The 21,386-nt window shown below is 48.3% G+C and overlaps 1 protein-coding gene across 4 annotated transcripts in view; it reads left to right on the top strand.

The window, feature by feature from the left end:
* The window catches only part of AK8 (adenylate kinase 8), a 133,116-nt gene that overhangs the window by 48,474 nt on the left and 63,256 nt on the right, over nt 1–21,386 (top strand). For all 4 annotated transcript variants that reach the window (XM_084821049.1, XM_084821048.1, XM_084821047.1 and 1 more), the window contains 5 exons: nt 8,355–8,436; nt 10,274–10,345; nt 11,864–12,064; nt 17,191–17,322; nt 21,094–21,183. In XM_084821049.1, coding sequence (XP_084677175.1) covers nt 8,355–8,436; nt 10,274–10,345; nt 11,864–12,064; nt 17,191–17,322; nt 21,094–21,183 — 577 coding nt within the window. The remainder of the gene's footprint in view (nt 1–8,354; nt 8,437–10,273; nt 10,346–11,863; nt 12,065–17,190; nt 17,323–21,093; nt 21,184–21,386) is intronic.

The raw sequence follows: 21,386 nt of genomic DNA on the forward strand, positions 1-21,386 counted from the left end.
AGACACCCCCGAGCATCTGGGATTATTTGTCTTCGAGGGGAACCCCTCTCCCCCTGCCCTCCCAAGACGGCTTCATAAAGAAACAAATCCTTAGCGCGTGAAAGTATTAATTAGACTTTAATGCTAGTCAGGAGGGCAGAAAAGATCAGCACTTGTGATTTACCTTGCACTGTTCTGCGTTGTTTCTTCTTGCTGGGCTCCCAAGCCACATTCCCCCCACACATCCCAGTGCACTTTTTGTACTCTTCTTTTTTTGTCGTTGTCTTCTTATCCTTCTTCTTCTTCATCTTCTTTTTTTTTTTATCTCTGACATCTGTTTGGAGCTTGTCCCTTCTGTGATACGATCCTCCTTGCAGCTGTTCCAGACCTCCAGCTCTGAGCCATGCGTGGGGGGTGGGGGGCTGCCCTGAGCATACGGCCCTTTTGATGTGTGATAAAACAGAACTGAGCCACTGGGGGCATGGTGAAGGGAGCGTTTGGCGGAATATCAATAAACCTGCACCGAGCGGAGCTGCATCTCGGCAGCGGACGAGACATTTCACTGAAGTGTCAAGCCGACGGATAATGTATTCTAATTAGGGATTGGCTGGGGCCTTGGAACTGGGAGACCTTAGAGGGTGGGGGTTGGGGTGGAGAATGACCCATATATCTAACGGTTTTAGAGAGGGCTTATTTATAATGCATTAGCATGGTGCCTTGCAATGCAATTAATTACGAACAGCTTGTTCGTTTGAGCCACCTTCCTCTCTTCGTTGTTGCATTGCTCTGAACCAGGAGTGGTGAAGTCGCACACCTCAAATAGCTCAGTTCATATGTGATAGATGGCTGCGTGTTTCTGCTCATGGGTGGGAGATCTGCAACTTGCTGTACGGGCTGGTAGCTCGGTGGCTTTGGCTGCAGTCGCTTTTTGTGATCTCCGATGGAAGAATTGTTGAGTCAGGCCAAAGATCTGTCAAGCCTAGTATAATGATTCCAGCAGCGGTCAGCTAGAGGCCTCACAAATAGGAGTTGGATTCAATGGGCTTCCCATGTCCTTTGCCCCCAGCATCTAGTATTTACAGGTACATGTCAGACCTGCAACAAAATGTTGTTGTGAGGAGTCCTGCTCTTCAGGATTCCAGTGGGATTCCGATTCCCACCCCAAAACAGTCACTCAGCACTCCAGGGCCACAGATCATGATTAGTTCTCATTGGGCTGTGCTTGGGGTCCCCCTTAAGTTTTTTTTTTAAAATTCCTAAAGATTTTACTTCTGCAAAATTCAGCACTCCCCCAAGCTTGCCAATACCCTCCTCTCATGTTTGGTTAAGAACATAAGAAGAGCCATGCTGGATCAGACTAAGGGTCCATCTAGTCCAGCATTCTTTTCACACAATGGCCGACCAGCTGCCCACAGGAAACCCATAAGCAGGATGTGAGTGCAACAGCACCCTCCTTCCCATGTTCCCCAGCAACTGGTGCATAGTGCCTCTGATACCTGAGGTAGCATACAGCCATCAGGATTGGTAGCCATTGATAGCCTTGTCCTCTATCTATCTATCTATCTATCTATCTATCATCTAATCTATCATCTAATCTATCTAATCTATCACATTTTTATACTGCCCAATAGCCAAAGCTCCAATTTGTCCAATCCCCTTTTAAAGCCATCCGAACTGGTGGCCCTCACTAGTTCTTGTGGTAGCCAGTTCCATAGTTTAACTCTGCACTGTTTGAAGACGTCCGTCCTTTGATCTGTCCTGAATGTCCCACCAATCCGCTTTGTGGGATGACCCCCCATTGGGTTCTAATATTATGAGAGAGGCAGAAAAATGTGTCACTATCCACTTTCTCCACACCATGGATAATTTTGTATACCTCTATCATATTTCCCTTTACTCGCCTTTTTTTCTGAGCTAAAGTGACTCAGATGTTGTAACCCTTCCTTGTAGGGGAGTTGCTCCAGCCCCTTGACCATTTTATCATGGTGCTGTTTTGGCTGCATTAACAACGGCACTCAAAGGCTATCAGTGGCGATCAGTGGCTACTAGTCCTGATGGCTATGTGCTACCTCCAGTACCAGAGGCAGCGAGCCTATGTACACCAGTTGCTGGGAACATGGGCGGGAGGGTGCTGTTGCGTGCTTGTGGGTTCCCAGTCGACAGCTGGTCGGCCACTGTGTGAACAGAATGCTGGACTCGATGGACCCTTGGTCTGATCCAGCAGGGCTCTTCTTATGTTCTTAAAGCTTGAACACTGGAAATAGAGGGAATGGTACTGCCTCTGAGCACTGGAGCATTCCTTTTAGCTGTCATGGCTATTAGTTTGTCCTCCATGAATTTGTCCAGTCCCTTTTAGAAAGCATCTGAAGTAGTGGCCGCAACCACATCTTGTGATGGCAAGTTTCACAAGCTATTATTTGTTGTGTGGAGAAGCGTATCTATAAAGATCTCACACCCACTCACCCTCTCAGTAATCTTTTCCGCAGCACTATGAGGTCTGTCAGTAGGATTGTCCCCACATTGCAGAATAGAGGGAGGGGAGGAGGCTGAGATTGTGTCTTGCAGAACTCAACTAGTGAGTTCAAGATCTGAACCAGGGACTTTGCTGCACATATTAAAGATCTGTTGTGGTTTGTGTCATTACTAGAACGGGCTGCCCTCTGATGGGGACCTCTGGATCAAGGCTGTCTGCTCTGCAGCTCTCTAGTGTCTCAGAGGGAGAAGTTTTACTGGGTTGGGGCCTTGGACAGCAGTCTGGAGCGAGTCAGAAGCTGGGAACCAAGAGTCAGGACTGTAGAGCAATCAGAGGGCAAACCAGAAGGCAACACAAGCCAGGAGTCAGGACCAAACAGCAAGACCAGAGCTCAGTTAGACCTTGCTACTCAAGCAAAATTCCACTGAGACAGGAAACCCTCTTATGCTCTTCCTGTCCAGGAGGAGCCAATGGCCAGCCTGCACAGAGTCAGCCTGGAAGGTTCTTCCCTGTTAAGCTGCAGTGATGCAGCTCGCCACACGGGGCAGCGGTCAGCCGTTCCTGACTTTACTGAGAGGCTGCAGCATTGCGGCTCGCCACATGGGGCAGTCAAACGTTCCTGACAAATGCCAGGGATTGGACTTGGGGTCTTTAACATGCAAAGTGTGAACACTGTCACTAAGCAGTGGTCCATCTCCACCATCTCCACACATGCTACCTTATACTGAGTAAGACTACTTGTCCATCCAGCCCAGTATTGTCCACTCCGACTGTCTGTGGTCCCAGCCATTCTCGCCAATGAATACTTGAGATCTTCCTAATTGGAGATGCCAGGGATGGAACCTTATGCATGCAAAGCACGTGCTCTGCTACATGAGCAGTGGCCCCTGCCAGCCATGACGGATATGCCCCGCTGCGCTCCGCCGTCTGTCTTAAATACCCTGATTTCCTTAACAGTGGTCCTGTCCTGGTTGTTGATAAGATAGTGATGTGAGGTGGCGTAGTCGTGGCAGCAGACAATATCTAGGCATTCCTGGAGTCTGTTTTTGATTTCCTGCAGAAAACCGTGGCATGGCATGTTAGTAAAACTGGGCTAATTAGGGAGTTGCAAGTCGATGGTTGTATTTTCCGGTGTAATTAGAATGTCCTGGTTTCTGCCTCACTGGGATATGTTTCCCTCAAATAGTTCTGCAGCTTGTTTGGGTCCCCTACCGATTATGGCTTCAAGTTGATGTAGGAGCCGGTAATTATCGATGGCTTAATGCAATATTAACATGTTTTGCATGTACATGCGTGCACCCAGATGTAATTTCCCCCATCCCCTTCTGAAAGTTACTGGCAATAAAGCGACAGCCCAGGTAGGCAACCAGCTGAGAAAAATTTTGACCAGAATTTAGCAGATTTAAACACAGGTTTCACATTCTTTGTTGTGGCCAAATTGAGCTATGATTCAGGGAGTCAAATGTGGTTGGCACCTGGCTTGAATGGGCCCTTTGGAATAGTGCCACTGGTGACCCCCCCCCCAGCACTCCTGTTGATAGCTCCCCCCTCCCTGCTATGTCAGGTGGTCCATAGCGTTGCATTATGGGAAATTTAAAAAATGGAGGCTGCCCAGTGTTGATTAGAGCTCAACAGCTACTAGGCTCCCATAGGAACTATGCTGGTCCAGCCAGGTAAGGTCATGGGGTATGTGTGTAACCCTGATAGGTCACACCTGCTAGTTTTGGAGAGGTTGATTGGTTGCAGCACCTCAGAAGGGGGCCCATTTGGTGGTTCCCACCATGGGGTGGTGGGGGAAGGCTGGATAAACAGTAGCCTGCAGTCAAACCATGAAAGGATTTGGTTTGGGCTGCAATTCGATTTGTTCTAATTCAAGTTAATAAAGGGTTGGTATGCAGGTCGGTGAATCCCTGGAACTGCTGGTTCACGTGCCCCACTCTGGGTGGTGTCATGGAGGTGTTATAAATTGTTTTGAGTCAGTAATCAGATTGGTGTGGGTTGTTGTTTTTTTCAAGCAGAGACCAGACAGCTATCTGTCAAGGATGCTTTAAACTGGATTCCTGCACTGAGCAGGGGGTTGGACTTGATGGCCTAAAGGTTCCCTTCCAGCTCTGTGATTCTAAGTTCTGTTCCAGTTCACATTCCGCAGAGACTTACAAAGTGATTCAAATTAATTTCTGATTCATGGGGGGTGGGGGGACCAAAATTTCGGTTCAGTATTTGAACCAGGTTCAGTTTGGCCCCCAGAGTACTGAAATTGCGTAGATCTTTTAAGCGCTTGCGTTTTCACTTTTTTTGTTCTTCCTTTAAAAAAAAAAAATAAAGATGTTCAATCCAACACTTAGCTGGCTATAACAAGGACTTTAGGGAGCAAACGGCCCTTTCTGCATAGATCTCTTCAGCTCTGTGGCTTCATTAGCTCTTGGAGTTGGGAGGTTTCCATTACAGCAAAATTTCCTGTATAATTTAGGAAAAAGAATGAAATGTGCATATTTTCCTTTGCGCTCTTTGCTCTTTAGCTTTGTTTAGCTTTTTCATCTGCTGCGTGGGTTGGTATGCTCTTGAATATTTCAAAATTGGAAGACTCCCTACCCTCGCTTGCAAAGAGTTTTGTTTACAACAAACTTTATCTGAGAATAGAAATATTTAGCAACTGCAGGTTTATGAAATAGATTACCCTGTTAGCCAAAATGCACTCACTTAAGCTCTAGAGAGGTTGCTCCCATTCATTTCAATGGGGTTTGCACAGGTAAGAATTTCCCAGAGATTGGGAACCTTAGATTTCTAGTTCTGAAAGCTCAGAGAAGGATATATATTTTAACCCATCACAAATAGCCTATGGGAATACTCTACACCAGGGGGAGTAATATGTGGCCCGGGATCTGCATGTGGCCCCTGCCGCCCTCTGGTGTGGCCCTCACTGCCACCCAACCTGCCAAATTTGGAGTGATGCAATTAAAAAAAATAGGAAAAAAATGGCCTCTGTAGCTGCTACAGAGCCCCAAAGAATAAACTTTAGCTTGCAGGTAAGCTAAATTTGCCCCCTTTGCTGGTCTGTAGCAGCTATCGATAACCTTTTCCCCTAAAAAAGTAATTTAAAAAACTTTATTAGAAAGGTTTCTTTTAATCTCCCAGCCCCCCTCCCATGAGGAGGGCTGAGGGAGAAAATGGCCGATTGACCTCCTGAAGTTGCCCCCCACCCCCCATTCTACACTGCAGATTTAGGGTGCTTTCAGACAAGGCTTTTATCATGCCATCAGCCTGCCTCCTTCTTGGAATTTTATGGGGGGTTCTTGCCAAAGTCATCTTCCACTCATAACCCTTCTGTGTTTTCCACCATGTCTTCCATCTTTTTTTCTTACCACAGAGAATCCGTTGAGGAAAAGATGCAATAGCTACACAGTGCCTTATGATTGGTAGTTCTAGGGGCATCTCTGCACCAGCCTAAAATCGTGCATTTAAAATGGGGCTTCATTTTCTAAGCCTTCCTGCCCCCTCCACATGTCTTTCTTAGCATAAGAACATAAAAAGGGCTGTGCTGGATCAGACCAAGTGTCCATCTAGTCTAGCATTCTGTTGACACAGTGGCTGACCAGCTGCCTACGGGAAACCCACAAGCAGGACATGAGTGCAACTGCACCCTCCTACCCGTGTTCCCCAGCAACTGGTGTACATAGCTATCAGGGTGGAAACTGAGCCCATAGAGCCCCAGAGCAGTTCTGATTCTGAGGAGGAACAGCAATCCGTGGGAGAGGAGCTCGCTCATCTCTCACAGGCACAGCAGCTGGCAGAGATTCCTCCTGCCAGCATTCCTGGGATAGATAGTGACCCTGGCAGTGAGAGAGCGCTGGAGGGGGGCTTGCTGGACGCTCGGTGCAGACGCAGGGAGCGACGACAGATGGAGGGCGCCGAAAGGAGGCATACCACTTGTTTGGTGCTCAAACAACGGTCACGTCCCAAGGACCCAAGGGAAAGAGGGAGGATCTCTCCATAGCCCATATAAGTTCAGAGTCTTCCCGTGGTTCCCCCTCAAATGGGGACCAACTGCCTTACCTGGAGCTTAGGCTAGTCTGCTATCTTTCCCCAGTGCTGTTCCTTGCTTTGTCGCTAATGATTCGTATCTGAAAGAATCATAAAGGAATAAAGGAATAAAGTCTCGGAAAGAATTCCTCGTTGTCTGTGTCCTGAGTTGGCTATTGGTGGGGACTGCAAGAGGCAGCTAGGGCGCTCCTGACAATAGCCATCCTGCTTCTGATACTATAGGTAGTATAGAGCCGTGAGGACTAGTAGCCATCGATAGCTTTATCCTCCACGAATTTGTCCAATCCCCTTTTAAAGCCGTTCCAGTTGGTGGCCATCACATTGGTAGCCTGGCATGCCTGTCATGGCTGGGCCTTGGGTTTGAGGTGAACCCAGAGTGAGGAACGATGGGACAAGATTGTGGTCCTTGCCAATGAGCAGTGGTCAGCCTGGTACTTTAAAACTGCTTCTACAATCCTGATACGTTGGAACAAGAATACCACAATGCTGTGTGCCAATCCTGATTTTAAAAAAGTAATACTCGGAGCATGTGCACTTTTGGATTCAGTGGAGGCTGGTGGCTCCAATGTCAGTGGGGTGGTAATGCCCAATGTCAGTGGGACCTCACACCTTGGATAGCTCCTTCAGAGTTCTGACTGGCTCTGACTGAAACCCGGAGCGGATTCACCGCACCACTGACAACGGAGCCACCAGCCTCCACTGTTTGGATTTTAAACTCCGTTAAATCAGGCAGGCTACATGAAAACAACCAATCAGAAAGGGGCAGGGCTGAAAAAACCCAGCATAGTTTGGCTTAAAGCAATTACTGACACTAATGCCATGGTTCCAGTGTTCTGTCCAATGTCCTCAGACCTCCTCAGGGCCAGGGGCCAAATCCGGTCCTCTTGGGGTCCCAATCTAGCCCTCCAAGTTCCCCAAATGGCCACACCCCTTCCCCTAACCCTGCCCCCTTTCCTCGGACCACTGATGATTTGGTGGTTTCCCGGCGTTTGTGCAGTTTTTTACCCTATTCTGAAAGATTTGAAATGCCTCTCCTAAGGCCTAGTTCCTGGCAGGAAGAGCTTTAAGCTCAAATACACAGGCATTTTTAGTATTTTGGCCTCACCCCGATTGCCTTTGGCTCCACTTACCATTGGAACGCAGCCCCCGAGAGCTTCTCCGAAATGTAATCCAGCCCTCAGATTGAAAGACGTTTTGCACCCCTGCCCTACAAAGTCCTCTACATCTGGTTCACTGTGTTTTATGGTCATGCCTTGTATACACGCTTCATTTAAACAATTGAAGGTATTACCTTATGCAAGTGTAGACAGAAAAAAGTCCTACAACTCCCAGCATTTCATTGTAGGACTTTTTTTGTCTAAACATTCATAGGGTTGCGCCCTAAGACACTCAAAGTTCAAATGCTGAGGTAAAATTTCTGAGGTAAAATGGCTGGCTGGGGATGCTGGGAGTTGTAGGACTTCTTTTTGTGTAAGCATGCATAAAGTTGTGCCCTAAGGCACTCGGAGTTCAAATGCTGAGGTAAAATTTCTGAGGTAAAATGGCTGGCTGGGGATGCTGGGAGTTGTAGGACTTCTTTTTGTGTAAGCATGCATAAAGTTGTGCCCTAAGGCACTCAGAGTTCAAATGCTGAGGTAAAATTTCTGAGGTAAAATGGCTGGCTGGGGATGCTGGGAGTTGTATGACTTCTTTTTGTGTAAGCATGCATAAAGTTGTGCCCTAAGGCACTCGGAGTTCAAATGCTGAGGTAAAATTTCTGAGGTAAAATGGCTGGCTGGGGCATGTTGGGAGGTGTAGGACTTTTTTCTGTCTAAACGTGCATAGGCTTGCACCCTAACTTTTGCATGTCTTATTCCAACAGGGCTGGGTTATGGAAGGGCTCCCTGAGACCCGAGAACTTGCCCGGATATTGCAGGCAATGGGTATCATTCCCAGGCATGTTGGTAAGAATGGGTCTTATCAGACTTAAAAAAAAAATTCTTTCCAACTCTCTCTAATTACGTTCTGAGAATATCAGGAGGAAGAGGGGCACCCATGAGCAGTGACGTTGGGTGTTTGCTAGAGCCACAAGATGGGAAAGCGGGTCTGCTGCCAGAGCTGTCATGTTCCCCAGCCTTGACCTGTCCTCTGGCTCCAAAGAGAACTCAGAGGAGACTCCTTCCATTAACCCAGCTCCTGCTATGCCAGGGCCTTGTGCCTCTGCCTGACTCCTCAAATGCAGAGGACACTTCCCCATGACAACCTTCACCACCCCCACTCCACAGGAGCCAGCGGCTACAAATCAGGCAGAAGCACTTTAAGAAACAAACTGCTTCTCTGAGGGGCTGGAGCTAACTGCAGGTCTTTTGCTGCTGGCCTTTTTTAAGGCTTCAGAAAGCCTTCGACTATTGCTGAGACAACAGCTTACTTTGACCGAGTCTCAGCTAACTTGGAGCTGGCCAAGGTTTTGAAAGACCCTGCCTGTTCTAACCTTGCCTTGCTATCCAGCACACGTAACCTGACCCGGTGCCATGGGACTGGATGCAATGGGACTTGACCCTTCTTGACCTGACCTGATTGGATGTGACCAGGCTTGCCCCACTGGGGGTCTTGCATTGACCCTCCTTTCTTGTATGCGCCTTGCTGGTTTCAGCACCTCTGGGTGCCTTAAACCAAGTTGGACAGGCCAAGAGCTGAGACATGGGCAGCCATCAAGCAGGAGCCAGGGGTCAGACCTGGAGGCCCAAGTTAGGAGCCAGACTACAAGCCAGAGCCAGGAAAGCCTGTTATTGCCACCCCTGCTCCCCCCACCCCCCATGTATCGAAAGACCACATGAGAGGTGTTGCAACGCTGTGTGGGCTAGCTGTGGCCTCAGGTGCTGTTGTGCACTGCCTTTTCAGTGGTGGCGCTCCAGTTGTGGAATGCCCTTCCCACAAGTGCCTGGCACCTCTACATTTTCCCAGTGCCTGGCACCTCTACATTTTCCCCACCCGCCAATCATTTAGTGGTTTCCTGGCTTTTGTGTGTTTCTCTCCCCCTCCCCCATTCTAAAAAGCTCAAAATGCCTTTCCTAAGGATTAATTACTGACAGAAAGAGCTTAAAGCAAAAGTATGCTGGTGGTTTTGGCCCCGCCCGTTTTGCCTTCGGCCCCATCCATCACTGGAAAGTGGCCCCTGAGAGCTTCTCTGGAATGGAATTCGGCCCTCAGGCTGAAAGAGGTTCAACACCCCTGATCTAGCAGCTTCTTAGATGAGTAGAAAGAGGGAAAGATACAAAGTAGTGGCACATTTTGCGCACGGTGGTACAGCTAGGTAATTTTATACCCTGGACGTATTTGTCATATGTGTGTGTGGGGGTGTGTGGCTTCAATGGACATGGGCATTACTTCTGTTGCGAAGCACCCAATTCACAGTCCTCTTCTCCCCCTCCAACTGCCATTTCATGCTTTACAACTGCTTCTACATTCCTGATATGTCAGAAGTACAAGAACAACAGAACTGTTTGCCAGCCGTGATGTCAACTCCCCCGCCCCCCGCAAACTCTCTAAGCATGTGCATTTTACACTCATTTCGGTCCCAGCACCGTAATCACTGCAGGAGTAAAATGGACTTTGCTTCTGCACTTGCCACTCTCTGGGTGGTCAATTGTCCCTCCCCCTCCCTGCCCCGGGACTTCAGCCCTAAAATCCAGGGCTCGCCGTGCAATGCACACTATTGCAAGCCTTTTTTGGGGGTGAGGCTCCCCGGAAGTAACCTAATAAAGCTGCATTTACAATTGTTGTCTTTTTTTGCTATACCAGTGGTGCTTTATGCTCCTGACACTGTGCTTATTGAAAGGAACCTTGGGAAAAGAGTGGACGTTGTTACTGGAGGTGAGGCATGCTTTTGTTTTCTCGATATTACGTGGACACGGAATGGCAGAGTTAACACATTTGGAATTTCTGGGCAAGGCGGGGGCCACGAAGCCTTTTGCTCAGGGATGGGCTTCACGGTTTAAACCTCCACCACCCAGCATGCCCCAGTGGGAACGGGAATCTGTCCCTTCCTCTCTTCAGGTGATCCATGCCGGTCAGCTGAGGAGTGAAGGGGTCCCAGTCTTCATCCCCATTGTGGCGGGCTGCGTGGGAGGCTTAAACCTCCCCACCCAGTGCGCTGTGGTGGGGAAGAAAGCGCTCCCCTCCTCAGCTAATCTGTATGAATCAGCTGACACCCCCCCCCCCAATATCCCCCTCCCTAGCTGATCCGTGTATGGTGTGTATGTGTGTCTGGGTGAATGGGGCTTCGGGTGGCCATGCTCAGTTTACCTTTGGCCACGGCCACTGCTGGTACGCACCGCCCCCCAGGAGGTCCCCTTGGGCCAGGAAAGGTCCTCACCAGTGGCGTAGCGGAGGCAGGGCTCACAAGGACACAGCCCTGCCACTTCCACTAGCAGGGATGCTGATGTCATCTGCCACCACCACCAAAATTCCCTGCTCCCTCCGAGCTCAGCTGCAATCCTCACAGTAGCTGGGAGGAAATGGATTTCCCCAGCAACAATGTCTTGCTCCCTGTTGTGATGCAAAGTGTTTTGGCATGGCTCATAGAATCATAGAACGGTAGGGTTGGGAGGGGCCTACAAGGCCATCGAGTCCAACCCCCTGCTCAGTGCAGGAATAAATGCAGGCTCAATGCAGGCGCAGTCATGAATGGGCAATGAAGACCCATTTGCTTTGCAAAAGGCCAGCTCCAGGTGGAGATGAAAACTCCTAGATCTGGTTTGTTGACCTGGATTGATGCAGCTGCCTGCAGTGGCTGTGGAGCCCTGGCTGTGAGCACTGTCACAATGAATGCAAAACTATGCCACTGGTTCCTCCCCTTCCCATACTTTAGCTCGGCGGTTTATACCCTCTGTTGTGAATGCTAGTGCTTCTTTGCCCATGGTTTTTTGGAGGGCAGGGGTGCAGAACGCCAGGCCCTGGAGCCACATCCAGCCCTATTTGGGTCTCAGTCCCGCCCTTCAGGGTTCCCCAGATGGTTCCCCTTTCCTCTGACCACTGATTGTTCGGTGATTTCCCGACTTTCGTGCAGCTCCCTTTGCAATCCTAAAAGGCTGTTCAGCTCTTGGCTTTCCCAGGAGGCACTGAGGAAGGCTCTGGAGCAGTTGACCCCTACCTGGTGCCCTCCAGAGGTCTTTGACTACAACTCCCACCAAGTTGGGGACTGCTGCTCTGGAGGCCTGATGATGGAAAACGTCCCCGCTCCATGCGTGCTTCAGCTGCTGCTCTTCCAGCTGTTTCCAGCATTACTGGGAGATACTTTATTTACGGTTTAAAGAGCGTTTGCTAGTAGTTTCAAGTTCTTACTGACACACTCTATTCAAATGGATCTGTTTACACTGACCTGATTGCCAGAGGTGTACCATACGACGTTTGACTGGCCCTGCGACGAGTCCGTACGCCTGAATTTGGAGGCTCCTGAAGACATCTCTGAAGCTGACACCTCGAGGCGGCTGCTGGAATACCACCAAAACTACCCTGGAATTCTCCAGTCCTTCGGGAAGCCCATGAAATTGGTCAATGCCGACCAGCCGTGCGCGGATGTCTTCATGCAGGGTAGGAATGCATTGCAACCTTTGGATCCTGTGGCTGGCACCAGGTTGCAGGGCCACCCTTTACAGAGGGTGGCGGAGCATGGAGTTGCTTTAAAAACACATGTGTGCAGTTTGTTCTGATGCCTGGTCATGGGGAGGGGCAAGGAGCAAAGTCAGTGGAGGCTGTTGGTTGGCTTTGATTTTGATGGGACTGTGATCCATTCTGGGTTTCAGTCAGAACCAGCCAGAACTCTAACAGAGCTCTCCAAGGTGCTGAACCCTAGCCCCCAAAAAGGTTCAGCACCTTGGATAGCTTCTTTAGAGTTCTGGGTAGTGCTGACTGGAACCCAGAATGGATTTACAGCCCCAGTGAAATCGGAGTCCACCAGCTTTCGCTGAGCGAAGTAAGGCATTCAATCCATGGCCCCAAGTAATCAGAAATTTTATATGGCAGGGGTGTGGAACCTCAGGACTGGGGGCCAAATCTGGCCCTCTGGGGCTCGCCAGATGGCCCCAGGTCTTCCCGCACTGTCTTTCCCTGGCCCCTCCCCCTTTCACTCAGCTGCCCGTCATTTGGTGGTCTCTTGGCTTTTGTGCAGTGCTTTCCCCATTCTAAAAGGTTGAAATGCCTCTCCTGAGGCTTAATTCCTGGCTGAACTGGCATCAAGTGTCAGCATAGTTGGGCACCTGCTGAGGGTCCACACCCCAGCAGGGTCTCAATAAGGCATTGATCTTCAACAGGTGGGTTGGGACCAGGGCTGGCGTCAAGGGTAGGCGTGGTTGGGCATTTGCCAAGGGCCCACATCCCAGCAGGGGCCCACTGACAAGAGCCCCTTGACTTACTCCTCCTCTTCAGCATTGCAACCTGCTTGTTCACTTGCCTCTTGCTCTGGCCCAGGCGATGGTGGTGGTGAGAAGGAGGAGCAGGAGATGCCAGGGCCTGCCTCCTCCCTGGCTCTCTGCCTGCCAAGCAAGCAAGTGGGAGCCATGATGAGGAAGAGGAGGAGGAGTTATAGAAGCTGGTGACAATGGCAGTGAGAGAGCAGACTCACTGAAGGAGGGCCCCCATTCAGGGTGCCTTGCCCAAGGACCCTCACAACCCTGGAGCTGGCAATGGTTACTGACAGTAAGAGCTTCAACTCAACTATGCTGGTATTTGTGGTATGATGGCCCCGTCCCTTTTGCCTTTGCCCCGTCCACCACTTGAGTGCAGCTCCCAAGAGCTTCTTCAAAATGGAATTCTGCCCTTGGGTGGAAAGAGGTTCAGCACCCCTGTTATATAGCCACCCCTCTGGCTTTTGATGCATCACCACCCAATGGCCACACTGTTATAAAGATATCTCCTTGTCCATAAGAGCTGGAAACTTTCTACTCCTTTTAAATTATTAATATTAAAGCTAAGGTTTTTTTTTTAAATGACGATAACTTGTATGCCCAATGTGACATTTGGCACCCTCCCAGAGTCATGGCATATACACTGAATGGCCCCTTTTCCTGAGGAGCTGCAGCATCTACCTGTAATGGGGTCCAAGAAGCTGTAATGGACATGCTAACATGTGGATTATTTCTTTTGGGGAAAGAAATGTGAAACGTCCTTAAAAAGGAGTGTGTTGGAGTGGAATGCTGTGCCTGAAAGAACCCTAATCTTGCTTTTCAAAGCACATCTCTGTGTTCTTACATGTGATGTTCCCTAATTTACTTTGGTTTGCCATCTTAACTGTGTATATTAATCATCCCTTTCATATGGGCTCTTCAGAGGGAAAATGCAGGAATCAACATCTCTAAAGCATGTTTTCTGTTTGTTTCTTGTTTTTTAAAAAAATTGCCCCTTCCCCAACAATCTGCTGTTGGGTCTGTTTATGTAGCCTAGCTATATTTTGCATTTCGGAAAAGGCCTGCCTCTAATTACAAGTGCTGCACTTTAAGGTAAACAAGTCGGAAGTTTATATTTGGAATTTACAAATTAATTACCTCTAAATTACTTAATTAAATTTAAAAGTTCACATCATCATTCATAAACAATTCATGCCTTGAATTGTAAATATCTGTGTGCAAGCTGAATATTAATTATTATTAATTAATAATGCAGTGAGATAAATTGAAAATTGGAATGGAAAAAAAATCCTCTCTAGATCTCTCTCCCTCTGTCTTTCTTTTTTTCAACTGATGCATCAACGAGCCAGAATTTTTTTTTAAAGAATAATTAGATGTGGAGACTGTCTGGGGGATCATTACTCCTAATTAACTTGGTTATTTACTGCAAATTAAGCATCATTTGTAAGCAGGCTGGTTGGCCTGTTATGTTTGTGCTGTGGATATGCTTGGGCTGGGAAGAAAAGCTTCGAGCTGTTTCTGGTTAGCTGATATTTATTTGGGGATAAATTATGTGCAAATGGATCGTTTTCCGCTGTGAGTGAGGTTGGCTTCTGGATTTGTGGGGAGGGCAGACTAGTCAAGAGACCATCAGTGAGCCTCCTTAGCCAGCAAGGGATGGAGTATGCACACACGGCGTTCCAGAGTCCTCTGCCCAGAGAACTCATGTAAGCGAGTCAAACCTCTTGCTAGTTTCCTTTAAAAACAAACGAACTAGTCACCTTCCTACTATCACTTTGTAGTGTAACTCAAGAGCAACTTCAGTCTCCACCCGAGGGGTTGGCATCAAGGGTAGGCATGGTCGGGCAGCTGCCGCGGGCCCACACCCAGCAGGGGCCCACTGACAAGAGCCCCCTGGAATTGCTCCTCCTCTTCCCCATTGCAACCTGCTTGTTCACCTGCCTCTCGCGTTGCCCCAGACAACGGAGGTGGTGAGAAGGAGGAGCAGGAGATGCCACGACCACCTTGCCTACTAGCTCTCTGCCTGCCAAGCAAGCAAGTGGGAGCCATGAGGAGGAAGAGGAGGAGGAGCAAGAGCAGTTGGTGACCATGGTGGTAAGAAGGTCACATCACTGAGGGAGGGGGCCCATTGGGGTATCTTGCCTAAGGGTCCTCCGAAACCTGGAGCCAGGATTGCCAGGCGCATTCCACCACCTCCATTTTGCAGGCTGTCCTGTGTAAGATCACACCTTTATATTCTTCAGTAATCCAGAAAAATAAAAGTCCTGGATCTGAGATAAGAATTACTAATGGAGGTTAGGATCCCCTCATTCACCCATCAGTCCAGATCTGTTTTTAAAACATATCCACCTTGTGGTCACCTTAAGAGTGACTCCAGAGAGATGGATAATAGCAAGCCAAGTTAAGAAGGGGAAAGTGTAAGAGAAAGAGACCACTGGTGCAAGTGTCATCTCACTGGCAGACCTCCCTCTCCGTTGATTGAGCGGCACTCATATCGCTTCCTAATACCCTTCAGCTGGTCTCCTGGGAAGGTTAGCATTTCAGCCTAAATCCATTTTAAGAAAAGAAGAAACATAGCTTTGATGGTGACTCCAGTTCGACATTAGAATATGAAATTGAATCAAGACTGAGGCTGCCTTTACATTAAAGAAAAAATCGACAGTCCAGCGTTGTGGAGCCCTTCTGCGTTTACAGTGGGCTCCCGGAAGGCTTTTCAATTTTCAAGGTTCCATAGAACTCAATGAGACAGCGCCATCTAGTGGCTATTTTAATAGCTCAACAGTCAGAGATATTTTGATACTTCATTTTCTCCGGATCTTTTTAACATTGAGAGCCAGTGTAGTGTAGTGGTGAGAGTGACGGACTGGGAGCCGGGAGATCCGGGTTCTAGTCCCCACTTGGCCATGGAAGCTCACTGGGTGACTTTGGGCCAGTCACAGACTCTCAGCCCAACCTACCTCACAGGGTTGTTGTTGTGAGGATACAACGGTGAGGAGGAGGATAATGTAAGCCGCCTTGAGTTCCTTGCGAGAGGGAGAAAGGCGGGGTATAAATGCAATAAATAAATAAATAAATAAATAAACATGGAATAACTGGGAAATACCTCTGGATGTGCCCTGGAGGTGGACGTCCTGAAAAGGATCCACAACCTTCTGTGAGTGAGCATTCTCAATAGCAGGATAAAAGCTCTGTGTGAAGAAGCCCTGATTGTTTTTATTATAGGTGAGAGCTTTCCCACCTGTACAGCAGCTTTCCCCAACTAAAATTCCTATCACCTCCAGGTGGAATCTGGCTGAGGATAACAACAACAAAAGTCCAGCACATCTGGAGGCTGTCATGTTGGGGAAGGCGGCTATACAGGAATGGTATTGGGGGTCTATGAATTATCCCCAGTGTTAATTTCCATGGAGGCTTCTGAATCCACATTCTGGTATCTTTCTCTTGCACTTTCCCCTTCTTTTCAAAACCTCTTTGAGGGATGCATACTACTACTAAAAGCAATACTGAAAGGTTGACTCTTCTGCGTCAATGTAAATGTCTTTTATTTATTTGTTTGTTCAGTTTCTATCCCACCTTGCCAGCAATTGGTGCCAAAATGTCTGCAAGCCTAAAAAATAAGATATTCAGCAAGATAATAATCAAACCCCACATTAAATAGGGCAGATTAAACAGCACATCCATAAAATCAATAAGAAACAGTGGCTAGTTGAACAAATTGCAACATTTACAGTGGCCAAAAACAGATCAGCTCATCTGGCCCAAAATCTGTCTGAAAAAAAGTAGCAACGGGTTGTTTAAATGATAATTTCTACATATTAGGGTAGAAATACCTTGGACATGCAGTGCTTCATCCTGTCCCCTCTTTTATTGGGGTCTGACTGACCCCAGTACCCTCTTAGTGAAACCCTCAAATAAAACGACCCAACATAATGGATGTTGTGGGTTGAAATTCCATATAACAATTTGCGGAGTGACCCCAGGTAGGTTGATTCAGAAATCAGTCACATTGGTTTCAATGGGATTTATTTCCAGGTAAGTGTGCATAGCGTTGCACCTGTACTCCATTATTGTATGATGTTATGTGAAGTATGACATGGTACAAATTTATCCCTCTTCTGGGCCAGTTATGACTCAAGATGTATAGGGTGTGTGTATTAAATCCTGTGTTTTCTGGCTATTAACACTGCTCACACAGTATCTTAGATTTCTGCATGGTGTCTGTGTGTTTGGATGCCTTAAGGGTAGATTTTAACTTTGTACTTATATTTCGATAGTCCAACCTTCTGTCACCTCTCTCTCTCTCTCTTTTTTTAGTTCTGACTCATGTCCAGTTTCCGCCTCGAACACTGGCCCCATTTTCACCTCGGATCCTCCTCTGTGGACCCCCAGGTTCTGGGAAAAGCCTGCAGGCAGCATTACTAGCTCAGAAATATGGCATCATCAATGGTTTGTTCTTAGCACATATTCTCCTTTCCACTCTTGATCATTTTTCTTGGGCTGTCTTTGTCCCCGCATTGCAAACAGCATTCTTGTGATAAAAGCCAATAAGCAATAGAAACTTACATCTTGAACCAAGACAGCATCAACATAATATCGTATCATAAAGCCATAATTTTGTAGACCCTTCAGATCAGCAGAGGTTCATCTTTTATACCGTGCAGTGCTGGCTGAGGACCCGGGGGCAAGGTATCCTCCCTCGGTGAGCCCGCCTTCTCACCGCCATGGTCACCAGCTGCCCTTGCTCCTCCTCTTTCTCATCATTGGCACCACTTGCTTGCTTGGCAGGCAGAGAGCCAGTGAGCAAGAATCTAGTGGCATCTCCTGCTTCTCCTTCTCACGGTCTCTGTTGCCTGGGCCAGAGCGAGAGGCAGGTGAACAAGCAGGTTGCAAAGGTGAAAAGGAGGAACAACTCCGGGGGGCTCTTGTCAGTGGACCCCTGCTGGGCTGTGGGCCCTTGGCAGGTGCCCACCTGCTCACTGGCTCTCTGCCTTTCAAGGAAGCAAGTGGGCAAGTGGTAGCAATGACGGGAAAGGGGAGGAGGAGCAAGAGCATCTGGTGACCATGGCTGTGAAAGGGTAGACTCATGGAGGGAGGGGGCCCATGGAGGGTGTCTTGCCCCAGGGCCCTCAGCAATCTAGATCTGGCACTGTCTGGAAGCCCTTCCAATAGAAGACCGTCCTCTGTAAAAGAGGACACATGGCCACCCTAAATCCTGCCAGATGCTGGCGTGTAAGAGGAGGCGACGTGGTCACCGTGGGGACCATATTGCCTTCTCTCTGTTAGTTTTTTCAAGAGATGTGGAGATTTTCCTCTTTAGACAGGTTTTACGGCTACTGAAGTTTTTGGGCCCCCTTAAGTCGTAGCTCAGTGGTAGAGCACTTGCTTTGCATGTTGAAGGTCCCAGGTTCGATCTCTGGCATCTCTAGGTAGGGCTAGGAAAGAATCCTGCCTGAGATCTGGGGGAGCCATTTCTGCCAGTCAGTGTCGACAATACTGGGCTGGATGTACCAATGTTCTGACTCAGTATAAGGCAGCTTCCGATGTTCCTATGGGATTTTATCTGTACTATCGGTCTTGTTTCTAAGCTGCTGTTTTTAAATCCTTAAATTTGTTCTTGAATACTTCTTTGCCAAAAGGCATGGGGTATGCATCCAATCTAAACGAACAAGTAAATTCAAGGGTGATTGCCTTCTTTTTGTTCTGGGGCTCTCAGGTGTCCTGACTACTTGAAATTGTCCTGAAATACTTGCAAACACTGTAGGTCAGGAAACAGTAGTGGAGACAAGATGACTGATACACAGCTATTTATTAACAACTGGTTGCTGATATTAACAAGAGATCTCAACCGGGCTCAAAGAACAACCCTCACATTCTACTAGGGATGTAAGAGAATTCCACCACAGACTCCAATGAGGCCGGATTCTAAAGAATCTGGCCCCTCGGAGTCCGTGGCGGAACGGACCACTCACCCGTGCCACCCCACGAAGTTTCCCCCGGAACGGATCCTACCTGCCACCAGCCGGGTCTGGTCAATCCACTGCCATCCGCTGCCATCCTGCAGAAGCAAATTGCGTCCAGCGTAGTGGACGCCATTTACGTCCCCTCTCTTTGCCGTGATAGGCTACATAAATCTTTACGTAGCCTATCACGGCAAAGAGAAGAGACGCAAATGGCGTCCACTATGCCATTTGTGTCCCTGCTCTTTGCTGTGATAGGCTATGTAAAGATTTACGTAGCCTATCACGGCAAAAGGCAGGGACGCAAATGGCAGCTGCTACGCCAGACGCCATTTGTGTGGCAGTGGCCGGAAGTCCGGCTGTGGCCGGGCTTGGCTGACGGCTCCGCAGACTTGCCGCGGAGAGGAGCCAGCTGAGGAGGATTCCGGGGGGAGGGACGGATTGCCTCCCCCCCTGCGGACCCCCCCAGTGGACTGGTGAGTGGCTTTCGTACACCCCTACATTCTACTGTACTGGCTCTGGAGCTGTCAGGGTGGAAACTGAGCCGATAGAACCCCAGAGCAGTTCTGATTCTGAGGAGGAACAGCAATCCGTGGGAGAGGAGCTCGCTCATCTCTCACAGGCACAGCAGCTGGCAGAGATTCCTCCTGCCAGCATTCCTGGGATAGATAGTGACCCTGGCAGCAAGAGAGTTCTGGAGGGGGATGCTCGACGCCGACACAGGGAGCGACGACAGATGGAGGGCACGGAAAGGAAGCATAGCGCTCGTTTAGGCGTGCAAGCAACTATCGCGTCCCGAGGACCCAAGGGAAAGAGGGAGGATCTCTCCCTAGCCCATAAGTTCAGGGTCTTCCTGTGATTCTCCTTCAAACAGGGACCAACTGCCTAACCTGGAGCATAGGCTACTCTGCTATCTTTCCCCAGTGCTGTTCCTTGCTTAGTCACTGGTGATTAGCATCTGAAAGAGTAATTAAGTTGTAAAAGGATTAAAGCCATGAAAATAATCCTTTTGTCTGTGTCTTGAGTTGGCTATTGGAGTAGACTGTAAGAGGCAGCTAGGGCGCCCCTGACAGGAGCCTGGTTGCCTAGATCAGGGATGGGCAGATGGGAGACCTCCAGATGGTTTGTGGCTTCAACTCCTAGAAGCCCCTGCAACTGGGAGTTGAAGTCCGAAGAATGTGGAGATCTACTTTCTGCCAACCCCTGATACATTGCTGATGTTCCGCTCTCTGTGTTCATGGGGCATGTGTGGGGTGGTGGAGCTATTCAGAGGCAGAAATGGACAAATCCGCTCATTTTGATTTCTCTCGGTGTCTCATTTTTCTAATCTTAAGTTTGTTCCATCCCATTTCCACATCAGTTTACTTAAAAAAAAAAAAAAAAAGTCCATGTGAATTTTTTTTCACATTTTCCTGCGCATTCCTCCCAATATACGTAATTTTGCCTAAGGTAGGCAATCCTCCCAAGATGTTGCCCCTAATCCGATGTGCTTCTGAACTTTATTTTCAGTAATAAACCCGTTTCTGTGCATTTTCCGCCTAATATACCAATTTTGTATGTATGTTTAAAAATTTATTGTTTATTGAAAAGGTGTTTTGGGGCGATTTTTTTTAACAATAAAAGAAACCCCCCTCCCTCTTTCCCAATTATCTAGTTGATGAATGTATACATTTTTTTATTGGAGAACTGCACGGCAAAATTCAGAGAAGGGTGGATATCAAAAGATAATTGCATTTCAGGTCGAGAGCAGGACCTTTTGGATCCTCTCAGAGATCAGAATTCTGACACGGGTGCTCAGTCATCCTTTGAGGCAGCTTTTCACAGGAGCAAGCCAGGAGACCCTCTGTGCCTCCGAAAGAACAATTTGGAAGCTGTAGCTTCCATCGGCAATTATAAGTTTGTAACCAGTGAGGAACCCATCCACTCTCCCTTGGCTTATTATTTCCATCCCATATTTTGATTAGTATCTTCCTCTGCCTTAAAAAAATATGTTCCCAGCCAAATGTATTCTTTTTTATTCCATATTCTTCCCTGCTTTTGCTTGGCTAGGCCAAAAGAGAGGTAGAAGGGTGTATGTGCAAGAGAAAGAGAGATGGAGAAACCATCTCAAGCCCCATTCCTTTTAGTTTATTCAGTGACCTTTTTCCAATCTGTGGCTTCTTTGCCACCCTCCCTCCCCTTTTGCCTCTCCTCCCTTTTTCTTTCTTGCTTCCTTTTTAAAAATTAACCTGCCGTCTTTTTGTTTTCTCCTTCCTCTCAGTTTGCTGCGGGCAACTGCTAAAAGAAGCTGTAGCCGACGGTACGAAACTGGGAGAACTCATTAAGCCGTACTTTGACAGTGGATGGCCAGGTGGGTTGTGTTCCTGATTTCCCAGGCAGCCAGTACAAATCTACAGGAGGAAATAACCTCTGGGTTTGAGCGGGGATGGGGGTGGGTGGGGAGGGAGGGGATCCGTATGCCATGTTTGAACCTGAGGTTGCGTCTACACGAGGCTTGCTTTTGTAGTATTAGTAGCGAATGGACCCGGCTTTGGATAGGTTGGAATAGCCTTT

Source organism: Heloderma suspectum, chromosome 14, assembly GCF_057233095.1.
Source record: "Heloderma suspectum isolate Gila_16-S chromosome 14, 16-S_ref, whole genome shotgun sequence".
Classification (NCBI taxonomy): Eukaryota; Metazoa; Chordata; class Lepidosauria; order Squamata; family Helodermatidae; genus Heloderma; species Heloderma suspectum.